Source organism: Heterocephalus glaber, unplaced genomic scaffold (genome assembly GCF_053883595.1).
Source record: "Heterocephalus glaber isolate CG9 unplaced genomic scaffold, H.glaber_assembly_v1.0 deba00001472, whole genome shotgun sequence".
NCBI lineage: Eukaryota > Metazoa > Chordata > Mammalia > Rodentia > Bathyergidae > Heterocephalus > Heterocephalus glaber.
In genome coordinates this window covers 38,740,107-38,760,862 of record NW_028258315.1, presented here as the reverse complement: position 1 = coordinate 38,760,862, position 20,756 = coordinate 38,740,107, and the positions used below count along the sequence as shown (strand labels likewise).

Genomic DNA, 20,756 nt, shown 5'->3' with positions numbered 1-20,756 from the left:
TATGGCAACTTCTAACAATAAAAATTTATTCTCACACTTACAAGTCTATAGATCAAGGATAATTTGGCAGATCTGGGTTGGGAGGCTCTATCAGTCATCTGGGCTTGGTGGTTTCCACTGTGAGATGGGCTCATATCTTCTCTGTGTGTGTGTCCTAGGGACCCAGTGGAAAGGGCAGTAGATTCCTTGGGTCATGCTTTTCTCATGATGGGTCAAAGTGTGCAAAGATCCAAGCCAAACTACACAAGCATATTTAGTATTATGTCTGCAAACAACTTAATAGCTGAAGCAAGTCACATTTTTCAAACCTAATGCCAGTGGAGGAAGGACATGTATTCCACCTACACTAGTGCATGTAAGGTCACATGATGGAGGGAGGGCATGAAGAATTGGCAAAATAATTCAATCTCCTACACAGATTATGACAATAAAGTGTAATAAATGGTACAAGAAAAGTCTGTTAAAAGTTTGGAGGAAGTGCAAAGAAAGACTTCAGGTGAGGGTTGCATCAGAGTTCAACCAAAAAAACAGAACTAGTAGGTAGATACATAGATAAAAGATAGATAGATAGATAGATAGATAGATAGATAGATAGATAGATAGATCCTAGATAGATCCTAGATAGATTGATAGGTGATGGATGGATAGATACATAGATGATAAATAGACAGGTATGACAAAATGATAAATATTTGCGACCAAGATTTGACTTTACACAGCTGGAAGAGGTTTATTGTAAAAAACAGAGTTGGTGCTGCATGATTCTAAGGAGGTTTTAAGTAAACAGAGGTCATTTCTGGATTGGATATTTTCAGGAAGTATTGGGTACTGTTGTGGACTCAACTATGTCCTCCCAAAATTCATATATTGTAGTCCTAACCCCCAGAACCTCAAAATGTGACTGTGATTAGAGATCACAGGGAGGTGATTAAAGTTAATAAAATCATAAGTATGGGGCCCAGTCCAATAGGATTAGTGTCCTTACAAGTATAGGAAGAAACACTAGGGATATGCAGACATCAACAAAGGCAAGGCAAGGAGAAAGGCCTCAGAAGAGACCAACCTTCCTGACACCTTGTTCTTGACTTCCAGCTTCCAGAACAGTCCAAAGTGCATTTCTGTTGTTGAAGCCACCAGTCTTTGGTATTGGTTGTGGCAGCCCCAGCTGACTAATACAGGTATCTTGGTAGTTTTAAATGTACAGCAGAACAGGTTAGTGTTGTAATTGGTAAAGAAGCAATTGGAAGAAGGGGGTGTTTTATAATTTTGTGGTTGGTTGTTTTTTCCTTTTTTTCCACCATGGTCACAAAGTCTGATTATTTTTCTCTTTTGCAAGAGTCATTTATATTTAGTTGGGAACAGTATGTTTTACCTGTCAGCTATTAGCTGCAGGATCTTCCACTTCCTCGTTCATGTATTCAGAGAGGAAGCTCATTTCCTGATCCAGGGGTTACATGGAATCTCCATCATTTTCTATGTTGCATTCAGATTCCTTTGCCTGATTCCAAGATTAATACTCTGACCTCACTCTTCCTAGTGGCTATTTTTCTACCTTGCTACTATCTTTGGGATTGCTTTTATGGTATCCCACATGGCCTATCCCACACTTGTCTCCTCTGCAGGAGATGATGTTCTCACTTTATCCTTCCATATCCTAACCAAATGACAGCATGCCCTACAGGTTCTTTGGAGTCCTATCCCATTAGGGAAGTCTCTGGTTACTTCAGCAAACTCTTATCTTCTCTCCTACCTTGGAGCTCTTACAGCTCATAAAATCCCACAGCAGTAGATACTGTACTGTTTTGTTTGTTTCACTTATAAATTGTGTCATTCTGACTTGATTATCAAATTTCATGAGACAGGGGCCTATATCTAGTGCTTCTTTGCATCCTCCGTAGTGTAATTCAATTTTAGACAACTAATGGTGTAGTTTGTCAAAAAAGAGGGGAGCTTGTTTTCTGCATTGTAGGTTTTTATTTTAAGTGAGACCATATTATGGTATCTTTATATTTCCTCTGCTAGTGAGATGGTAATCTCAATTTAATCATATATGCAGCCAGCCAGTATTTCTGAGCAACTATTTTTGTGGTCAGCACTTTGATATTTAAGTCGAGCCCTGAAGGATACACAGAAATAAACCCAGTGAGGGGGTGGTGAACATTGGAGTTTTGCATGACTAGGAAATGGCAGGAAGAGAAATCATGTCTTTAAGGAACTGGAAGAAGTTCAAGGTGCAAAAAGCTTAGTGTGCTGGATGCAAAAAAGTACGATGAGTTAGAGATGTAGGTGGGCCTGGTAGATGTAGGTGGATCTTGTGAGCCACATTATATGGTTTGGACTCTGTCTGAGGAGCTTGAGGGAACCCTCCATGGGCTCTAGAGGTAACTAGGACCATGGTTCTATGTTCAGTGAGTCTAGCTGAAATGCACAAGGATCAGAACCCAAGAGACTAGAAACACAGGTGTTCTTTAGGAGCTCTGATGGGCCTGAACTAGGATAGTGTAGATGGTGAAAACTGGGAGCATTCCAGATAACGTGCTGTGCAACTGACTCCTGTTGCTCCCGTGGCAAATTTTACTCACATGCATTCTAGTTCATGTATATTTATATTCATCAAATCATGCATTACTTATAAAACTTAAAATGGACACAAAATGTGTTTAGTCTGGGTGCTGATTTCCTGTATATGTTCAGTCTGTGGATATTCAGTAAGCTAAACATTTACTTCATTAAGGATATGATGCTTTAAAAGTTTAAATTAATTAGGCCCTGAAAAAAATTTTATCCAAGTCCAGAGTTTATAATTCCTTACAGAGTTTGAAATTCATATCAGTCAGGATTCACAGTCACCCTCAAAAACTACTTTTGCTCTTGCTCTTTGAAAATATTGGCTCCATCCAGCCCTATTGGAAGCATATGAGTTTGTTCTGCACCACTGCTATCTGGTCCAGAGAGCCGAATGCAGTCCCCTTCCCCTGTTATATTTTTAGTTATGCATTGAAGGAGATGGTGAAGGGCAGCTGAGCCCTTTTGTCTCTTATCTCAGAGGTCAGGGCAAGTAGTGCATGTTTGGGTAGAGTCATTGGGAGCAAGGACTTTGTGACTTCTAGGATCTGCCTCTGCCCCCTACCTGTCTCCTTTTTCATCAAGTTTGCAGGCACAGAAATAGACTGCTCCCTGTTAAAACTCTGCTGCCTGTTAGGGTTATCACCCCAATTCCCAACTGGTTTCTGAAACTGCCCTGCTATTCCATTTAGCATCCAAACAAATAATTCATGATATCATTTACAGCAAGGCAACTCATAACTCCATGTGTATATATTTTCTCTCTTCAGCTAGGTTTAAACTCTTTTGTGATGTGTTCAGCTGTCATTTTCACTGGAGCATCTTCCTTTGCCTCCCCCTCAATTTTCAATTCACCCTAGGTTCTGGTCTTGGTCCAATCCTAATTTTTCACCCTCATATTTCCTCCTGGATGATCTCATCTGCTGCAGTGTTTCTAACTGCCTCCTGGACTTGGAAAAGCTGCCTGCAGGCATCTCAATCTCAGTTTATTCTCAGTGGAATAAGTTGTCTTCCTCATCTACCCTATATTCCCCTCTTTTGGGTTTTCTTCTCAGTCAACAGTCTCATTATTTACTAAATTGTCTGTGTTGAAAACATAAGAATTATCTTCAGTCCCTCTGTTTTCTTCATTCTACCCATTTAGCTGTCCATGTCTTGATTCTACCACTAAGATATCTTTGACTCAGCCTCCTTCCTTTGTTGTTACTACCAAGGTGTATGGGATGGTAAAAAGAGCCAGGATTCTCTCCCATCCCAGCAACTTACTGAGCTTATCATCTTGGATCTTTCTTAATCTCCAAGACCCTCAATTTCCCCATTGGTGTAATATGAGTAATAATGTCAGTTTTATTGGATTGCTCTAAGAATTGAGTAATTTGTTCTTAAGTGGAGGATCTTGCACAAGCCCAACAGAGAGTGGCTGGTACATAGAAGAACTGCCCTTCCAGGACTCATCACCTCTTCCTGGTAAAATGGCTTCCTTACTTACCTTCTATTCAGGGTTTATGCTCCATTCTGAAACTAGTTAGCTTTCTAGAGCCCAAAACTTTTGGTGGTTTCCTATTGCCAAAGTCTTTACCATGAAATGTAATTTTCTGCCTCACTCAGCCCCAGATTACCTTCTTACTTGTCTCTACCACTTCTGTGGCCTCCTTTTACCTGCCAGGAGCTTTCTTTTAAATATTATGCCTTGGTCATGTTCTTGGAACATTTACCAAATGCATCCTAACAATATTAATATATTTAATAGAAATAGGGAAGTCAAAGTAATGTTGCATGTCTGTCTCTGCAATGTAAAACAAAATCAGCTTTAATGCAATTTACAAAGTAAGGCTACAAGTCTTTAGGAATTGATTTAACAAAATATGTGTGGCATTTAGTAGCAGTTGTTGTTTTGTTTTTAAGAGCACACAAAGGTTGGAAATAATAAGAATGCCACATGCTGTAGATCTCTGTGTGGTGAGAAGGAAACAGAGCACAAGATTCACCAGAAAAATGAAATGGGACCACACTGGGAATTGTGGCAGAACTAACAAAAGAGTAAATACACAAAATGGGCCTGTTCCTGAAAACAAAGGAAGTGAAAATTACTCTAACTTCTGATTCCTCATTGTGCAAGGATATTTGCTTTTTAGATACCACAAAAATCCCCTTCCCACTCCTGTTGTCCCTGATTCTGAAAATCTTTACTTATATTCCATACCCAGTGCTGCCTGCCTACAATGTATTAACCCCCAAATCCACATTTATGGAAAGTAATGTAGGAAATTTATAATTATTTTTTGTGTTAAATTCTTTTATTGGTACATTGTAGGTATATAACACAATTACATTTCTCATTGGGAATTGTACCTTTACATAATGCATCTTGGTTCTTATTTTTTCCGCATTCCTAGCCCTCCCTTCATGCCCTTCACCCTTCCCTATTTACAAAGACTTTATTTCCATTTTTTCCATTTCTCATCATTTTTCCTTGCCCTTCTTTCCTTTCCCCTGCCCCTCCCACTACCCCTACCCCTTTGGACCTTTTCTTCCTATTTTGCCTTATCGATTAATCATTCTAATCATTGGGACATTTTAGGTATACAATATAATGACATTCATCATTGGAAATTTGCACCTTTACATAGTCTCTCTTGGTTCTTATTTTTCACCCTTGCCCAGCCCTCCCTTCAACCCCTCCATTCCTCCCTATTTACAAAGATTTTGTTCCTATTTTTCCATTTTCTCGTATTAATCCCATTCCCTTCTATCCTTTCCCCTAGCCCTCCCACTTCCTTCCCCTTTACCCCTTTTCTTCCTATTTCACATTACCTATTTTACATTTAGTCCTTATTTACACTTTCAGTTTCTCACACCAGAGAAACTATTCGGTATTTACACATGTGTGTCCTATTTATTTCACTTAAGAGTATTGCCTCAATGTGCATCCACTTAGCTATAAATATCTCTAATTTCTCATTTTTTATGGCTGAGTAGTACTCCATTTTATTAAAAAACCACATTTTCTTTATCCAGTCTCCAGCTGATGGGCATTTGGGCTGTTTCCAAGTTTTAGCTATTACAAACTGTGCTGCTATGAACATGGGCGCACATATATCACTGTGGTATGATTCTTTTAATTCCACTGCTAGGGATCTCTCCCAAGGAAATTTATCATTTTATGTTTAATATAGATATAATTTTATCACTTTATTTTCTGTGCACCCATATAAATGAACCCATACAAATTTTTAAATTATTATTTTATTTTTTGGTACATGTTTGTAGTACATGATGCTTACATCCATCTTGGGGAGTAGGTACATGTACATAATAACAGCTTGTTTGTTTTTTTAATCCTCTTCCCCCTCCCACCCACTTCCCTTCCTCTGCCACTAAATTCTCTTTCCCCATTTTCATTCTTATTGTCATTATTCTTAGTCAATATTTATGACACATGAAGTTTACATTTATTGAATTACTAGGTTCCTGTACATGACCTATCTTAATTCTTCTTACTTCCCCTTTCTTTCCTCTTTCCCCTCACTCTGTCTCCTTTCAGTTTGCAAAAGATCTATTCCCTTGTTTCCTTCTATCCATCCTTTATTATGCTCATTGTACTTTCCCTTACTCAAGATACAATATAGTGTTTAACTTGTGTGTCTGATTTAGCTCACTCAATATTATATTTTCCAGGTGCATCCATTTTCCTACAAATGTCTCAAGCTTATCCTTCTTTATAGCTGAGTAGTATTCACTTATGTATAGATACCACATTTTCTTTATCCATCTATCTGTTGTTGGAGCCCATATAAACTTTAAAAGTTAAAAAATGAAAACAACAAGCTCATCATTCCATCTCTAAGAATATGCATAGTCACCAAAGGTAAGAACAGGCTCTTTCTAATCTTTGTATCCCTCCCATTTTCTAGCCAAATCATTCAATGACTGCTTCTCATCAGGCTTGGTATTTCACAAGTTGTGTGAAATAGCTGTCAGCTACCAAGAATCTATGTAACCCAGCAAGAAGATGCTTCACAAAGAAATCCAGGGAATGTTTGTGAAGAATCTACCATATGACACATCATGTTCTACAGCAAAGATAAAGTTCCTGCTTTCAAGCAACTTTAGGTTCAAATGAAAGAAACAGATAATAAGCAAATAACTAATTAACTTCATTTCAGAAAGCAATATAAAAAGAAATGTAACACTTAAATTGCCTGACTTCTCTAATAGTTGTTAAGGTATTCAGTGATTTCAAAACCATCTTTCCTAGATCATCTAGATTTCTCTTTCATTTCTGTCACACAACCACAGGAGTCCCCTTTGGTTTAACCTTCCAGAAAGGAAGGCTGGTAAGCTTCACCTATGGCCTTTGTTAATGTTGTGCTATTTATTTATCAGGACTCCCTAGGACTGAAACTGCTAAGAAAGAGAGATCCCAAGTACATACAACTCTACATTCCCTCTTAGGATGCCTAGATAATCATCAATTTATATAGTTTCTCTGATGTGGCAGTTGGAGCAGGCAGAAAAGCAATACTTGTGTCTCCAATAAAAATAACAAGTTCATACTTGGTCTACTTTCCAAATGTTGTAGTCAGGGTTTTGCAAGTGAAATAGATTTAATACAGGACACATAATTTATAGGATTATTTTATAATAGTCACCCAAAAAGTCAAATGTAGAGGAGTACAAGAGATTAGCCACACATTAGAGACCCAAAGAATGCAGCCAAGGGCCTGGATCCCACAGCAATGTCCTGCACAAGTCCAGCTGAGGGCCTAAAATCCAAGACAATGTCCTCCATGACTCCAGCCAGAGGCCTGGAGCCCATGGCAATTTCCCATGCTTGTTCACACTGAGAATCTGCACCCAGAAGGCCCAAAGGCCAGTGGTGGAGACCAGAAAAACTGTGCCACTGGTGGGGTGAAGGATTTGTGCCTCCAGGTTGAGGGATCCATACTGGAGCCAAGAAGTGATGCTCATGGTAAAGATCAGAGCTCCCCTGATGAGAACAGCAGCCATTTCCAATGACAGAGAGGCCCTGAGCTCCTCCTCTGACAAGAATACCCAAGTTTGCATCAGAAAAACCATCTGCAGCAAGCTTCTCCTAGAAAATCAACAGTCCACATCTTCCCCTCCAGTTCTCTTTTATGCCATTGGCAACAATCCTCGGTGGGTCTTCCATGCCTAGACCATGCTGATTCAGTTCAGCGGGGAGTTACAAATTAACCATTAGTTAATCCACCACACCAAGCAAATGTTAACACTTAATTTATGGACTTTCTCGGGATTTTTCATCTGCCTGAGAGTGGCCCTTGGCAAAACTTTAGGCCAGAAATGTCAGCTCAGTTCTGAGCATGTTGTTTGCTAAGTCAAAATTTCACAAATCACAGATAAAGATTTGATCAACTAAGCTATTATGGTAATCAATTTTATTTATTTATTTATTTTTGGTACCAGGGATTGAACTCGGGACCTTGCGCTTGCAAGGCAGGCGTCAGAACCACTGAGCTAAATCCCCGGCCCTATTATGGTAATCAATTTTAATGGCAAATCCTTTACTTTCTTCATTTTGGCTTCAGTGGCTGTTTGTCTACATACACAGACATGGTTCTCTGAAAACCAGTTCTTGGTGTTTGCTTTCATTCACAGAAAGCTGTCATTATTACTCTTTATAATACCTTTTAAGTTTATCTAGTGACTTCTAGCATAAAGTTTTAACTACTTCATGGCTTATTATTTATACTTATTGATAAATATAACATTTTATCATTTTAAGGGACTTTAAAATTATTCTTGCTAATTTTTCATTCTTCCTAGTAAAGATATCCATGTTGAAGATGAGCAAAAAGTCCCAGTTTGTGGAAGGGATGTCCATCTGGATCTTAGGACCCTTGTGTTGGTCACTGATATAGCCGCCCCCTGCTTCCAAAGTGTAACTTGAAGGTAATTATTTGTTTTGTGTTTTTGGTACTGGGGATCAAACTCGGGACTTTGTGCTTTCAAGGCAGGTGGCAGCGCCACTGAGCTAAATCCCCAGCCCACTGGGAGGTAATTTTTGAGGGCTTAAGTAAAAGAACTCACATAACATAGTTCCTCAGCTCACCAGCAAATTCCTTCTTTACATTGCTGGGGTTTTACTGTAAGCCAACTGCCAGTTTTATATTTCAGGTAGTGATTTGTGATACTTGTGTCCTTTTAGCTTTGGAAGCTTTTTCCTCCCAAGGCAAGAGGGAACAATAGGGTTTGGAATGCCAAGATTGTACCGTATTCCATTAGTTCTCAGCTCCTGCCCTACTGTTGTTGGGACTCATATTCTTGTGCAGACTTCCATACTCTGCCTCCATTACACATGATTAAAACACTTCCTCAGAAAACGTGTGGTTGTGCCTATAATCCCAGTCGTTTGGGAGGCTGAAGCAGGAGGGTCAAAAGTTCAAACCCAGCCTAGGCAATTTAGCAACTTAGAAAGACCCTATCTCAAAATAAAATATAAAAGAGGCTAGAGAGGTACCTCAGTGTGAAGGCCCTGAGACATAGTACCAAAAAAAAAAAGAGAGAGAGACAGAAAAAGAAACCAAAAAAACTCCTCCACTGAGAGTGACAAATTTAAGTCAGAGGAACTTTGTATCTTCTGCTCAGTATCAACAGAAAAGAAGAAAATCTATCCATTCACACATGTGTTTATCAACTTAATGAGCACCTACTATGTGTCATATACTTAGTATGCTGGAAATTGATTTCTTTTAGACTTTGGTCATTGCTTCATATTTACTTTATAAATTCTCTGTGTATGCTTTCCAGCTTTCATAAAATATGGTATGTTTCTTATATAAACCTAGCAACTAAAAAGATTTTATGTCCTTGGTATGTCTACATTTCAGGATTATTCATTTAGGACATGGACCTGAGAAGCAGTATAGATTTTCTTAATGTCTCATCCATCAAAGAAGAACTTTGTTTTGCAGAAACCCTACATCCCTAGCACTCTTCAGATTATTCACTTCTATTGAAATGGTATTTTAGCTTGCTTTTGATTCTGGAAATTACTTATAAAAGAAATAAAGCCACTTAATTAAAATATCTTTTTAAAAATGTTTAGGAAGCTCAAATCTAGAAAGGTCAAGATGCTGGCTTGATTCTTAGCTACCCACCATTATTCCTATATTGCAGCATTTCTCTAGTTTTTGTCTCACTGAGTTTGAGTTATAACTTAAAAATTTAATTTATGTAGTTAAAAACATCATTTGGGTTATACAAGATATTTAAATAATCCAAGTATTTGTTGTTGCTCTTTGTTAATTACTGATATACTTCTTTTGAAAAATACCCTCTATCAATCTAATTTAGTAATAATCAAGACAATTAAAAATCAACTCTTGCTATATATGACCTCAAATATTAATAATTTGCCCCCAAAAGTACTTTATCTAGCCTCAAACTTCATTTAGAATAGTTTGAGAGAAATTGATATAATGATATATCATTCAAGACATAACCTTTCGATTAATTTTTCATTAACTTACTATCTTCTCAGGTTATTACTGTCATATTAGAAAAGCATCAGGTTCATTACACTAAACACTCCTTTTTAAAGGCCATGCCCTCCTTGCCTGGGTGTATCTGTAAGCCTCTGCACACGCAGGGTACTGGATTTCCCTCCAGGGTCAGGAGACTGAGTTCCTAAGCTCAGTTTATTATTGCATTTTGTTCACTTGAACTTTTTCAGCAAAAGGAGTAATAATACTAGCTCTGCCCCTTCTGTAGTGTTGTGGGGACTAACCAAGCAGCTATGAAAATTTAAAACACAGTAGCCTGAAAATAATATTTCTGGGTTGTCATCTGTTGCCAAGCAGTGTCTGAATTGGAATTAAAATTTTTCCATGTATTTATAAAGGAAGTTGCACGAAGAAATTTTGAAAATAAAATGACCCTCGATACTCAAGTGAAATAAATAGGACACATATGTATAAATACCAAATAGTTTCTCTAGTATGAGAAACTGAAAGTGTAAATAAGGAATAAAAGGTGTAACAAATAATGTGAAATAGGAAGAAAAGGGGCAAAGGGGAAGGGGAAGTGGGAAGGGAAGGGGAAAGGAAAGAAGGGAATGGTACTAATAAGAGAAAATGAAAAAATGGAAACACAGTCTTTGTAAATAGGGAGGGATGGAGGGGTTGAAGGGAGGGCAGGGAAAGGGGGAAAAATAAGAACAAGAGAGATTATGTAAAGGTGCAAATTTCCAATGATGAATGTCATTATATTGTATACCTAAAATATACCAATAAAAAGGAAAAGAAAAGAAAATGATCCTTTGCCCACAGTTCCAGTGGTTAAAGGAAATTCAATCCTTTTATTTATATATATATATATATATATATATATATATATATATATATCTTTTTTTTTTAAGTACATCCTAAGGGAAAGATAGTCTATTGGGTGCATTAAGAAGTGCAGTTATTAATTCAATGAGCATTTGACGTTAAAGATTTACTGTATAGTATGTAAATGTCATCAATAGCATGTCTTCTTCCTATTCACTCATCTTTATAATCCCAAATTCAGCACCTACAACTGGTGAATGTATGGTCTTCAATCTGTCATTTTAGTGGAGTTGAGACAAGTACTAAACTCTTATCTCAGTGGCTTTCATATTATTTAGATCTATAAACTAAAAATGTAGTGGAAAGAGTATAAGATATTTAATAGTTTTGTTAAGGTCCAATTGCTTCTACTATGGATCTACAAATTATTTCACTGTAGTACTGGCCCCATAGACTGCAACACTGACTTCCAATGCAAAGAATCTATTTGTGCATAACTGAATGCATTTTTGTTATGTATTAACACTTACCTCATAGTTTAGTTCCCATTAAAAATTGTATGGAGGTATGCAGAATAGGGCTTTGTGTCTGAACAGTGTATTTTAGTGGACAAACCCATGCCAGATCCTCATGCAATCATACCACTTTTTATGAATATTTGCCCTAACCAAACACATCCAGTTTCATTACAAGATCTTATCATTATTAGGATTCATTATCTCCATTTAACTGCAGGGTAAGGAAAGACAAAAAAGGCCCAAGCATCTTGTGCCCTGGCACTCAATACAAGCCATGAGGGGAAGAAGGTCACCACACTCTGTCTCCTGAAGGTCTTTCTGGTTCCAAGCTCATTTATGCAATGCTTTTCCTACTTAAAGAAATATCTCAGATTTTATATGACTGGCAAAGTCATTTGTTTTTATGTCTTTCATGTGTTCTAATAGGACAAAAATATGTAAAAATGACATTGTTTTAGAGACAAGACTCTTGTTTTCCTGGTTTGACATTTGTCAAGTGATTCACCATGCCTTCTTTTGCCATCTAAACATAAAGATAATGACTAGCTAGTCTGCTTTTTTTCCTTCACTCCAATTGCTACACTAAACAGGATTACTGTGCAGCAGAGATTAAAGAATCTTTATCTCCCCAACCCAAGAACATTCCCTAGCTAAGGACCAAGAACAAGTTCAGAGGTCAGAGATCTAGCAAGATATTGGGGTGTGCCCCATATCTTCAAATAGCTGGGAAAAAGCGTCCACTTTTATTATCCTTGCTCTTATCATTCCCACTAATGCTTTGAGTTTAGATTATTACTGGGAGGCTTCTACTGTGCTGATGCAGGATAGGAATGAGACCAGTACTCAGTGACCCAGGTCTGTTTCAGGATGTTCTAGGTAGTTGCATCCAAGTTGAGTGTTCTTGACTTTCAGTCAGTATACACCTCCTGGAGTCATACCTTGGCTTATACTTTGCAACAACTGATTGCTCAGTCCATATCATTTCATCTCTCCTATATTTATGTGTTTAACTTGCTATTTAACTTGGCTAATATGCATGGAATCCTAATTCCAATAGTCATAAGTGCAGTGTATATTTCCTTGGTTAACTGTCTATGCAAAGTCCAGCAAGTAAAAGGAAGGAGGGAAGCAGATTTTTTTGTTTTGAAAAAGAGCAATTCATTGGTATTTGGTGGATGCTATTCCTGGGTTGATTAGCAGTTCAGGATGACCAAATAATCTTTGCACTGCATGCCTTCTTTAGATGCCCTGCTTCAGGGGAAATGCTCTGATTTGTGAGAACCCTCGTGTGTTCAGAGTTAAAGCATTTCTAAGTTCCCCAATCTCTGTCTGCTACATCTCTCATTCAGGGTGGGGCTAAGGGTCTTGACCTTGTCACTCTTCCTGAGGAGAAGAGGAAAGGAACAGATGAGTCCGACTGAGAATGCAGTGTCCCAGAAAAAAGAGGCAAAAATCCTTTTCAGCACACTGACCTACCCAAATCTTTCCTTAGTTGCCTGCAATGCTTGCTGATAGTTGATAGCAAAAGGAAACTGTGAGATTGGTTTTGCTATTGAAATGTATAAGAAAAAGGTAACTGAGTTACTTGTTTTTCTTTCCAATTTTTTAAAGATGGTAATTAGAAGAAGTAACACCAGCCAGGCTTGAGTGAATGCAAACAAGACCCCTATAGGCAGCACAGTGTATTAGTGTAAAAATATGCCTAGACAACATAACTTGTCAGAGAGGATTATTTCTACTTAGTGAATCTGCAGGAGCCCTTTTGCTCTACTATTCAGCATTTGATGAGAGAGAGAGAGAGAGAGAGAGAGAGAGGAAGAGAGGGGGCGCATTAGTGAGCAGCGACTGTGGCATTGATGTTTGAGCGCACTTCTGAACTGGCTTTTGTTGAGACTATCAGTGTAGAAAGCATGCGCTGTCCCAAATCCGCTGTTACTATGAGAAATGAGGAGCTGCTTTTAAGGTATGTTGTTGTGTGTTCTTTGTTTTTAATGTATGCTTTTCTAGTTTCTAGGGCTAGCTGAGAAAATAATCGTGCTCTGAATCAAGTAGCTTCCTTATCTTAGAAGAGAAGGGGGCAAAAAAGAATCTAAAGAGAGAGGGAAAGGAAATTGAGACCAAGAGATTGGGAGAAAGAGCGAGCAAGCAAGAGAAAGAAGGATCGCTGTGAGCGAGTTGTATTTCTACCAGTTGCCTTTTGAAAGCAGATCTTGTGTTTGTTCACGGCTATTTGTGAGTGGCCAGTGGATCATTTTAAGGGCTCCGGATCTGGCTCTTGGTTCGTCTTTTCCTTTGCAATGTCTAAGCCTCTTTCATTATTATGCACTCTGCATGGAATAATCACCGAAAAAGGAGCTGAGGAGACTCCATATTAGACTTGCGTTCCAAATATCGCTCTAATCTGGACTTAACCTACCTAAATAGTACTCCTGTGTTACCAGGTTTGGATCACTTTATCCTGTTTGCCAAAATGTGTACCTGTTTGGAGACCTCTGTTCATGCATGGCTTCCTGGGTCCCCATGTATGGAAAGCAAATATTTGTTTCCTGCATCGGTGTTGGGGTTCTATCACATACCAAGAAGGAGCACCACTGACCTTTTGGGAAGGAGAGAGAGAATTATCATAGAATTGGCATCCTGCTTTGAAAAATGTAGTCTTTTGTTTATTTGCTAGCAGACATTGTAGCACTGAATACATCTTTGGGTCTGACAATGCGACTGGTTGAACAATGGAGCTGTCAAACTAGCTTAATGCATGTCTGGGGCTTCCCCCACCCCCCCAACACCCTTTTTATCTCCTATAATCTTGTTTGTATAGACTATCAGAACGCAGAGCTTTTAGAACTGCTTGTTTGTGGTGTTATGCTTTTAAAAAATTTGCTATCTACCGTTCACAGAGCTTTTTGCATTTTGCAGTTATGTTGGTTGGATTAAGTTAGAGATTTATTGCTTACCTCTCTATTAACTACAGAAAGAAAACTTGCTGATTGGGAATGCTTGTAATACTATTATCATTCTGACAAATACTTTCTGATCAGATCTGCTTCTACAGTATTTAATGCTCAGGTTTTAAAATTTGTTCATTTGGTGGACTTATGAAATGTAGCAGTAAAGATAAGTTAAGAGGAATAATTTCAATGCTTAAATTATAGTTTCTAATCTCTACTTTCCATTTTGGCATCTTTGTAGATAAATAATTTAGAAATTCAAGGACAAGTGAGAACTTTTGCCCTTACAATTTTGGCTACAAACTATTATTCTATAGAATATTGAGTTGTTAAGTTAAGAGTCTCTATGGAACATATTGATTTTTGATTTATGCTTGTGTCCTTATAAAATACATTTCTATGCAGGGCAAACATTTCTCATGTCTTTAAATATTTTTCATTTTATAAGATAAGCATTGGTTTCTAAGGTGAAAACAGAGACTGTGGAAAGAGAACATGGAAAAATCTATTTCAAACTTCTCAAATATTGAAACTGTTTTTATTCCAACATTAGATATAAAAGAATCACCCCTAGGAGTGTAGACAGTGATTGAATTACAAGAAAATCATCTTACTAAGGTTGATTTCTATGAAGAATATATATTTAGCTAATGTTTAAGTGTTTTACTTAACTGTTTGTGCCATTACAGTATATCAAAATATGCTAGTAAATTCATGGAGAAAGATTAAGGACCTGATTTTTAAAAACAAAAAAGAAATTGATTTAAAGGGGAAAAATTTAGAAAATATTTAGCTGCAAGTATTTCCTGTTATATTTTGGTTCAGATTAGTGCTGTTCCAAGTTAATAAGGAACAAGATGTATAACGTATAAAAACACAATTATGAAACACTAATTTTTAGAGTTTGGATATTTTCAATTTTTTAAACAAGTTGAAATGTTATGCAATATTTAATGCTGAATTATTTAAATAAATGTTACTAAATAGAATTGTTTTTTCAAGTAGGAATTTTCTATTAATATCTTCAGAGCCTAGGTGCACCGAATACATATATATATATATACACACATATATACATATATGCATTGTAATATTTTAAAAGTTACCCATTGTGAGTTGAGTAGATAGTAAGTGCATACTTGTTATTTTCCCTTCTAATGGGACCTGAACTTCTCCCTCCATCGAGTATACCGATAATTGCTTTAAGAATGAGCTCATAAAAGGTAATGGGTGAAGTTTTATATCAGAAGCTAGCCAACTGTTACCAGCATACCCAGGGCCTGCTTTCATGGGATATTTTTAATCCAAAAGAAAGATTGCAAGTATTTTCTATGTGTGTGATTTTGGAGAAAAGTAGTCTTCCGAGATCATTAGCTAAATGTCATATGCTCACTTAAATAAAGAAATCACTTGGAAAGCTTCATTTTGAATTTTTTATTTTTATTAAATTACCAATTATTTAACTGTTATCTATTCACTTTAATTTCTGTGTGGTCATATGTCTCAAAACAAGGGAAATTTATTCTCACTTTGCCTCTCCAATTGCTTGATCCATTAGTAGCTTCCAGAATTTGGAGACACTCCCTTTCCCATTCCAGCATCCAAAATACAAATGCTTTTATTTCTTTAACCTCATAGGGAAGGTATGAGATTGCTAGGAGTTGGCAAACTTGTCTGCACCTATTTCTACAACAGTAACTAGATAACATAGTCTGTGTCCTGTTATAAGCCTCTGTGTGTAATAATTCCCCTGTATAGGGACCTAAAAAAATGTAGAAATAAAATTTAATTCTAAGCCAAGACCTGTAGAATAGAAATAGTGAAAGATTCAAACTGGGCAAATGGTTTCTTTCAACAGAGAATAATGATTGCACCCTAAGCCCCTTTACACATAAGCCACAGGAATATTCATATAGATGTGTTCAGCAGACTGCAGACTGAGCTCTATAGTCTCAGTGTATTAAAATTCTTTTATTTGTTAAAATGAAAGACAGTTTCTCTTTTTCAAAATATGAATGGATCCAATTGCAAAATATCCTTTGGGAGCTGAAAAACAAAGGAGAGCGTTTGATTAATATTCACTCTTAGAACTTTATAGCAAGTACAGATTGTGCTTGGATACCTAGGAAGTCATTCAAAGAGTGAATCAATACTAATTATTGTAATCAGGGGGGTTAATTAGGTGAAAATGTGGCTGATGGAAAGTTCATTGCTCACAGCCCTGGAAACAACCAGGTTGATGAAAAGAAAGGTAAAATGCAAAAGGAATGTGAGAATGATCACTCGGCATTGAGGTGTTAGAATTTGTAGATTAAAAAACCTGGATTTTATATAATTGTGGTTGCAAGGAAATTAGAAATAGCAAACTTAGTTGTTTGTGTATAGAGGTTTGTATGAGGTATTAATGGAATACAGTTTGTTCCGCTTTGTAGCATTTATCTAGACTTTGAACAATGAATACATGTCAGTTCAGTGGCAATAATGCCTTCTTGGATCATCTTTATTAGCCTTCACAGAATTTCTTTTTATATTTTGGTAATTCCTGATAAATTTGCTGGGGGAGGTATTCCTATTTCCTAAACCTATGGATTATTTCTGTAATTGTTATTGGATTGGGGAGGGGTTTTTTTTTTCTTTAAGTAACAGTGACTTTTATTCTGCAGAAAAATGCATCAGTGGTTTGGAGTGGATTAAAATTATTTTACTTAGCTGACATTAGGAAGAGAGTGTCAGAGAAAGGAGGGCATATGTGAAGTTTTATGTTGTAGTCCATTCAAAATAGCAATGAAGTGTCCAAGACCTGGTGCACCTTTCTCATCACATGGCACTAACCTATGTTGATGGTGCTAAAATGGAAGTTGGGGGGTGTGTGTGTGTGTGTGTGTGTGTGTGTATGTATGTTTTGAACCTCCTCTCAACTCAGAGATACTGTTAACCCTGATATGAGATAAGGTGCACCTTGTGTCCAAAGATAGCCTTCTGCTTCATGGAAAGTCATTAGGAATTATCACATACAGGTGTGCATATCTTTGCTTCACTTTCTTCCAAATGTGTGACCAATCCTGGCACATGCTGTTGTATGTCAGGATCATCTAAGCTAAAAGGAAATAGCATCTGTGGAGAGAAAGTGACACCATCCCGGAGTGACATGTATTACAAGGGCAACTTGAGCTCCTGCTACCTCAGCCCACAGCAGGTTGACCCGCCCATGATTGGCTGCTAGAATCATGATGAATCACTCGAGTTTATGAAGCAGGACTGCTAGCCTGCCCCCAGAAAATTTTTTTTAAAACTAGATTTTACCCGAAGAATTAGTCAGTTCAACAAAGTGTGCTATCATGGTAAAGAAGAAATTGTATAATTGTAATACACCTTCAATATTCATGGCTACTTTTCATGCTTTTTGAGAAAGCTTGCAGCTGTAATCAGTAGCAACACTGTTAGAACTCCTGCAGAGTAGTGCTGGGTTCTAGCAGGTGGTTCCATGCAGAAATCAACGAGGGCCTTCACCCCTCCTGGAAAGCTGTCCAGGGCCATAGGCCCTGTGCTGTTCATCATGCCTTGCCTTTTGCATGTTTTGGTTCAGGACTCCTGCTCTCTTTTGCATTCTGTGATTTGGTTTATCTACTCATCCAGAGATGTTTTAGGAATCCTCCACAAATGAAAACTCCCTGTGTAGGCAGGGGTAGAATGCCTTCCTGGTGGCTGTGGTCAAGATTAATTTTGATCTCTTTGAAAACTAATTTGATAAAAAGGAAAGGAGCCCTCATCCCAGGCCACAGAATGCTCCATGTCTGCTCTCCATAAATCATAACTTTCTTCCTCCCTGTGGACTGAAAACCTTGATGCTACAAGAATAATACGGTGAAGGCTGGCTTTCTCTCTTCCTTCTCAACTGCCAGTTTTAGGTTCCAATGAAGATTAGGGTATGGGATATGAGGACAAAAATAAGGGTAAAACTAAAATTCATTAAAAATCTACAGTATACCTGGCACTGCACTGAGTGGTTAGTTTTATAATTTAATTCTCACAGATATCCAAAAGTCATTGTTAGTTGTTATTCTCATTTCAGAGATGAAAAAGCAGAGCCCAGGAGAGGTGAAGTTTTAGGCCTGTAGACACAGCTCATAATGGGAGGCTCTTATAACTTAAGATTTCTTTCCTGCACAGTGGGAATTAGGACCAGTGAATATTTGATATTTTAAAGCTATTTCTTCCTCCAGTGAACAGTTTTCACTGTAGACTTTTATTTGGTGTCCCTCTTCATTTTATCAGGGAGGAAACTATACAGTCCAACAAGTAACCATCACTTAGGATCTGAGATCAAATTACTGGTCACTGTTTATAGTTTCAGCTGTTCAGCTCTTCCCAAATTACAGTTCTTTTCATCTTGACTTCCAGTGCCAAATTTGGGGAGAGTGCAGGACAGAACAAATGGAAAATAATGATAAAGGAGAATTAAGAGAATAAGAAAGGTCAACTTTTTTTTAGGAAACAGCAGTTTTATTTCTGAATTGTAACAACTCCTTTCTGTACCCTATCTTGCTCACCTTAGAGTTCATGCATCCTCTGTCTCATTTCTCTCAAGCTGTGTGATGTGTACAGCAATGGGAGCAGATGTTGGAAGGAATAATGGAGAATTTTAAAGCATTATGAAGAGCAAAGTGTGAATTTTTACATATATGAGTTGCTCAAATATATCATACTGCAATCATAACCAATCAAACAACAAATACATACATATATTTGTGTGTAGATAGTGCTCAATAAAAGACACAGTCTTGGCTATTAAGCAGATCACAGTTCTCAGGAGACAAGGAGAAACTAATAGATTAAAAAAGGATCCATAGTAAAATGCAGAAAGAAGGAAGTTGAACCAGGTCTTGAAAGATGAGCAGGGTAGAGAAGAGTGAGGGAAAGAAGGAAGGTGTCCTTAGCACATTATGAATTTATCTTTGTTGTTAAAAGCAAACCAAACAAAACCCTTTCTTCCTCATTTCCCAAAGTCACCTACAGCTCTCCTCTGTAACCTTGCCATAGTGCTATGAAATAGGGCAAATGCAGCTATTCACATTAACAGAGAATTGAGAGACTAAGCAATTAGGTAACAAAGCTTTAAACTCAGCCATGGAAATAAGACAAGATAGGACCCATTCCACTCAGTTTGGGGAGACAGCTAGCTATATCATTTGTGCATGAAGAATTTTTAGTTCTTTCAAGAGCAAGGGAAGAAAATTTGGACTTAGTGAGAATTAGCATCAAAAGCAAACTTAAATAAAAAGTCATTTGGGATTTGAAAAACCTCTTTCACAGGCTAAAAATGGTTTGAGATTTGAAGCATATTATAGGAAAAAATAAATTTCCTGTGCTCAAAATCTTGATGTATTTTCAACCTACATGTCATTGTAATAACTTGGTTATATAAATGTTGTAGTAATAATTAGGTTAACACATTGCACTTCTTATCTGAGGATCATGGTAGGTTTTGATTTGTTAGCCATTCATCTCTACTAAGGAAGTAATGGCTACACATAAGACAAAGGTCTAGCTAATGGATCAGAAAATTAGAAAACTTGTTTCCAGTATTGATCACCTCTTTGACAGAATGAAATGCAGAATCCAACATGTTTGGTTCCTAAATCTCATAATCTTTCACTCAATTTGAAAGTAGCACATGTCCTAAAGATTCTGATCTCCATGCACCAGATCAGATCTTGTGGTCTTAGTAGCCAAAAGCTCTTGCTGGGAAGCTCTTATCATTGTGGGTAAAGTGGATTCGATTCGTTTGTTTTATTTTACAGACACCCAAGCTTTTGCTCTCTTAAGCCTTGCTCTTCTTCAAGATGTATTTGAAGAAAAAAAGGAGAGGCTTTCAGGCAAATGGGGCTGATTCCAACCTAAATGGAGGTTTGGATTCTTGCTGGATTTGTTTCACTCAACCCCACCGGAAAGCTTACCATGTCCACTTCTGTTTCTTTCACTCACACCTGTTGCTGCTTTGTCTGGGACCTAATATTATGCCCACAACTGTGTGCTCCCAGCTGTTGCTGCTCAGCTGTTGTATTTTGTCAAGTGGTGATTTTTCCATTTTTAAATTTAACGACACGTGACAGTAAGATAACGTCTGGGTGATTGGGGAAAACATTTGGTGGTAGTGGGGATTGAAGGATAGATTGTGGAGGGAATTAGAAACTTCATTCTGAGAAGTATAAATTTTGTCCTTGCCGCCAAGCTGGCACCAGATAAGGGCACCTAGTATAGTTTGACAAATCTCGGCATCTTCAAGAGGGCTCCTTCAAAGGCTTTTATTTTTCCCCCTGAGGACCTTCCATGTGCAAATCACTGTGCTAGCAGGGAAGCCTTATTCTTCTCCCCACTCCTTCCCCAGACTTCTTTCCAATTTTCACATC

At 37.6% G+C, this 20,756-nt stretch overlaps 1 protein-coding gene across 22 annotated transcripts in view; it reads left to right on the top strand.

Moving 5' to 3' along the window:
- The window catches only part of Celf2 (CUGBP Elav-like family member 2), an 830,356-nt gene that overhangs the window by 486,518 nt on the left and 323,082 nt on the right, over nt 1-20,756 (top strand). For 4 of the 22 annotated variants that reach the window (XM_004854548.2, XM_087181276.1, XM_004854547.2 and 1 more), the window contains exon 1: nt 13,024-13,361. The exons of 12 other annotated variants lie outside the window; for them this stretch is intronic. In XM_004854548.2, the coding sequence (XP_004854605.1) occupies nt 13,255-13,361 (107 nt within the window). In that variant the 5' untranslated portion in view covers nt 13,024-13,254. 6 more of the 22 variants (XM_087181275.1, XM_087181277.1, XM_087181290.1 and 3 more) reach the window with 5 other exon arrangements.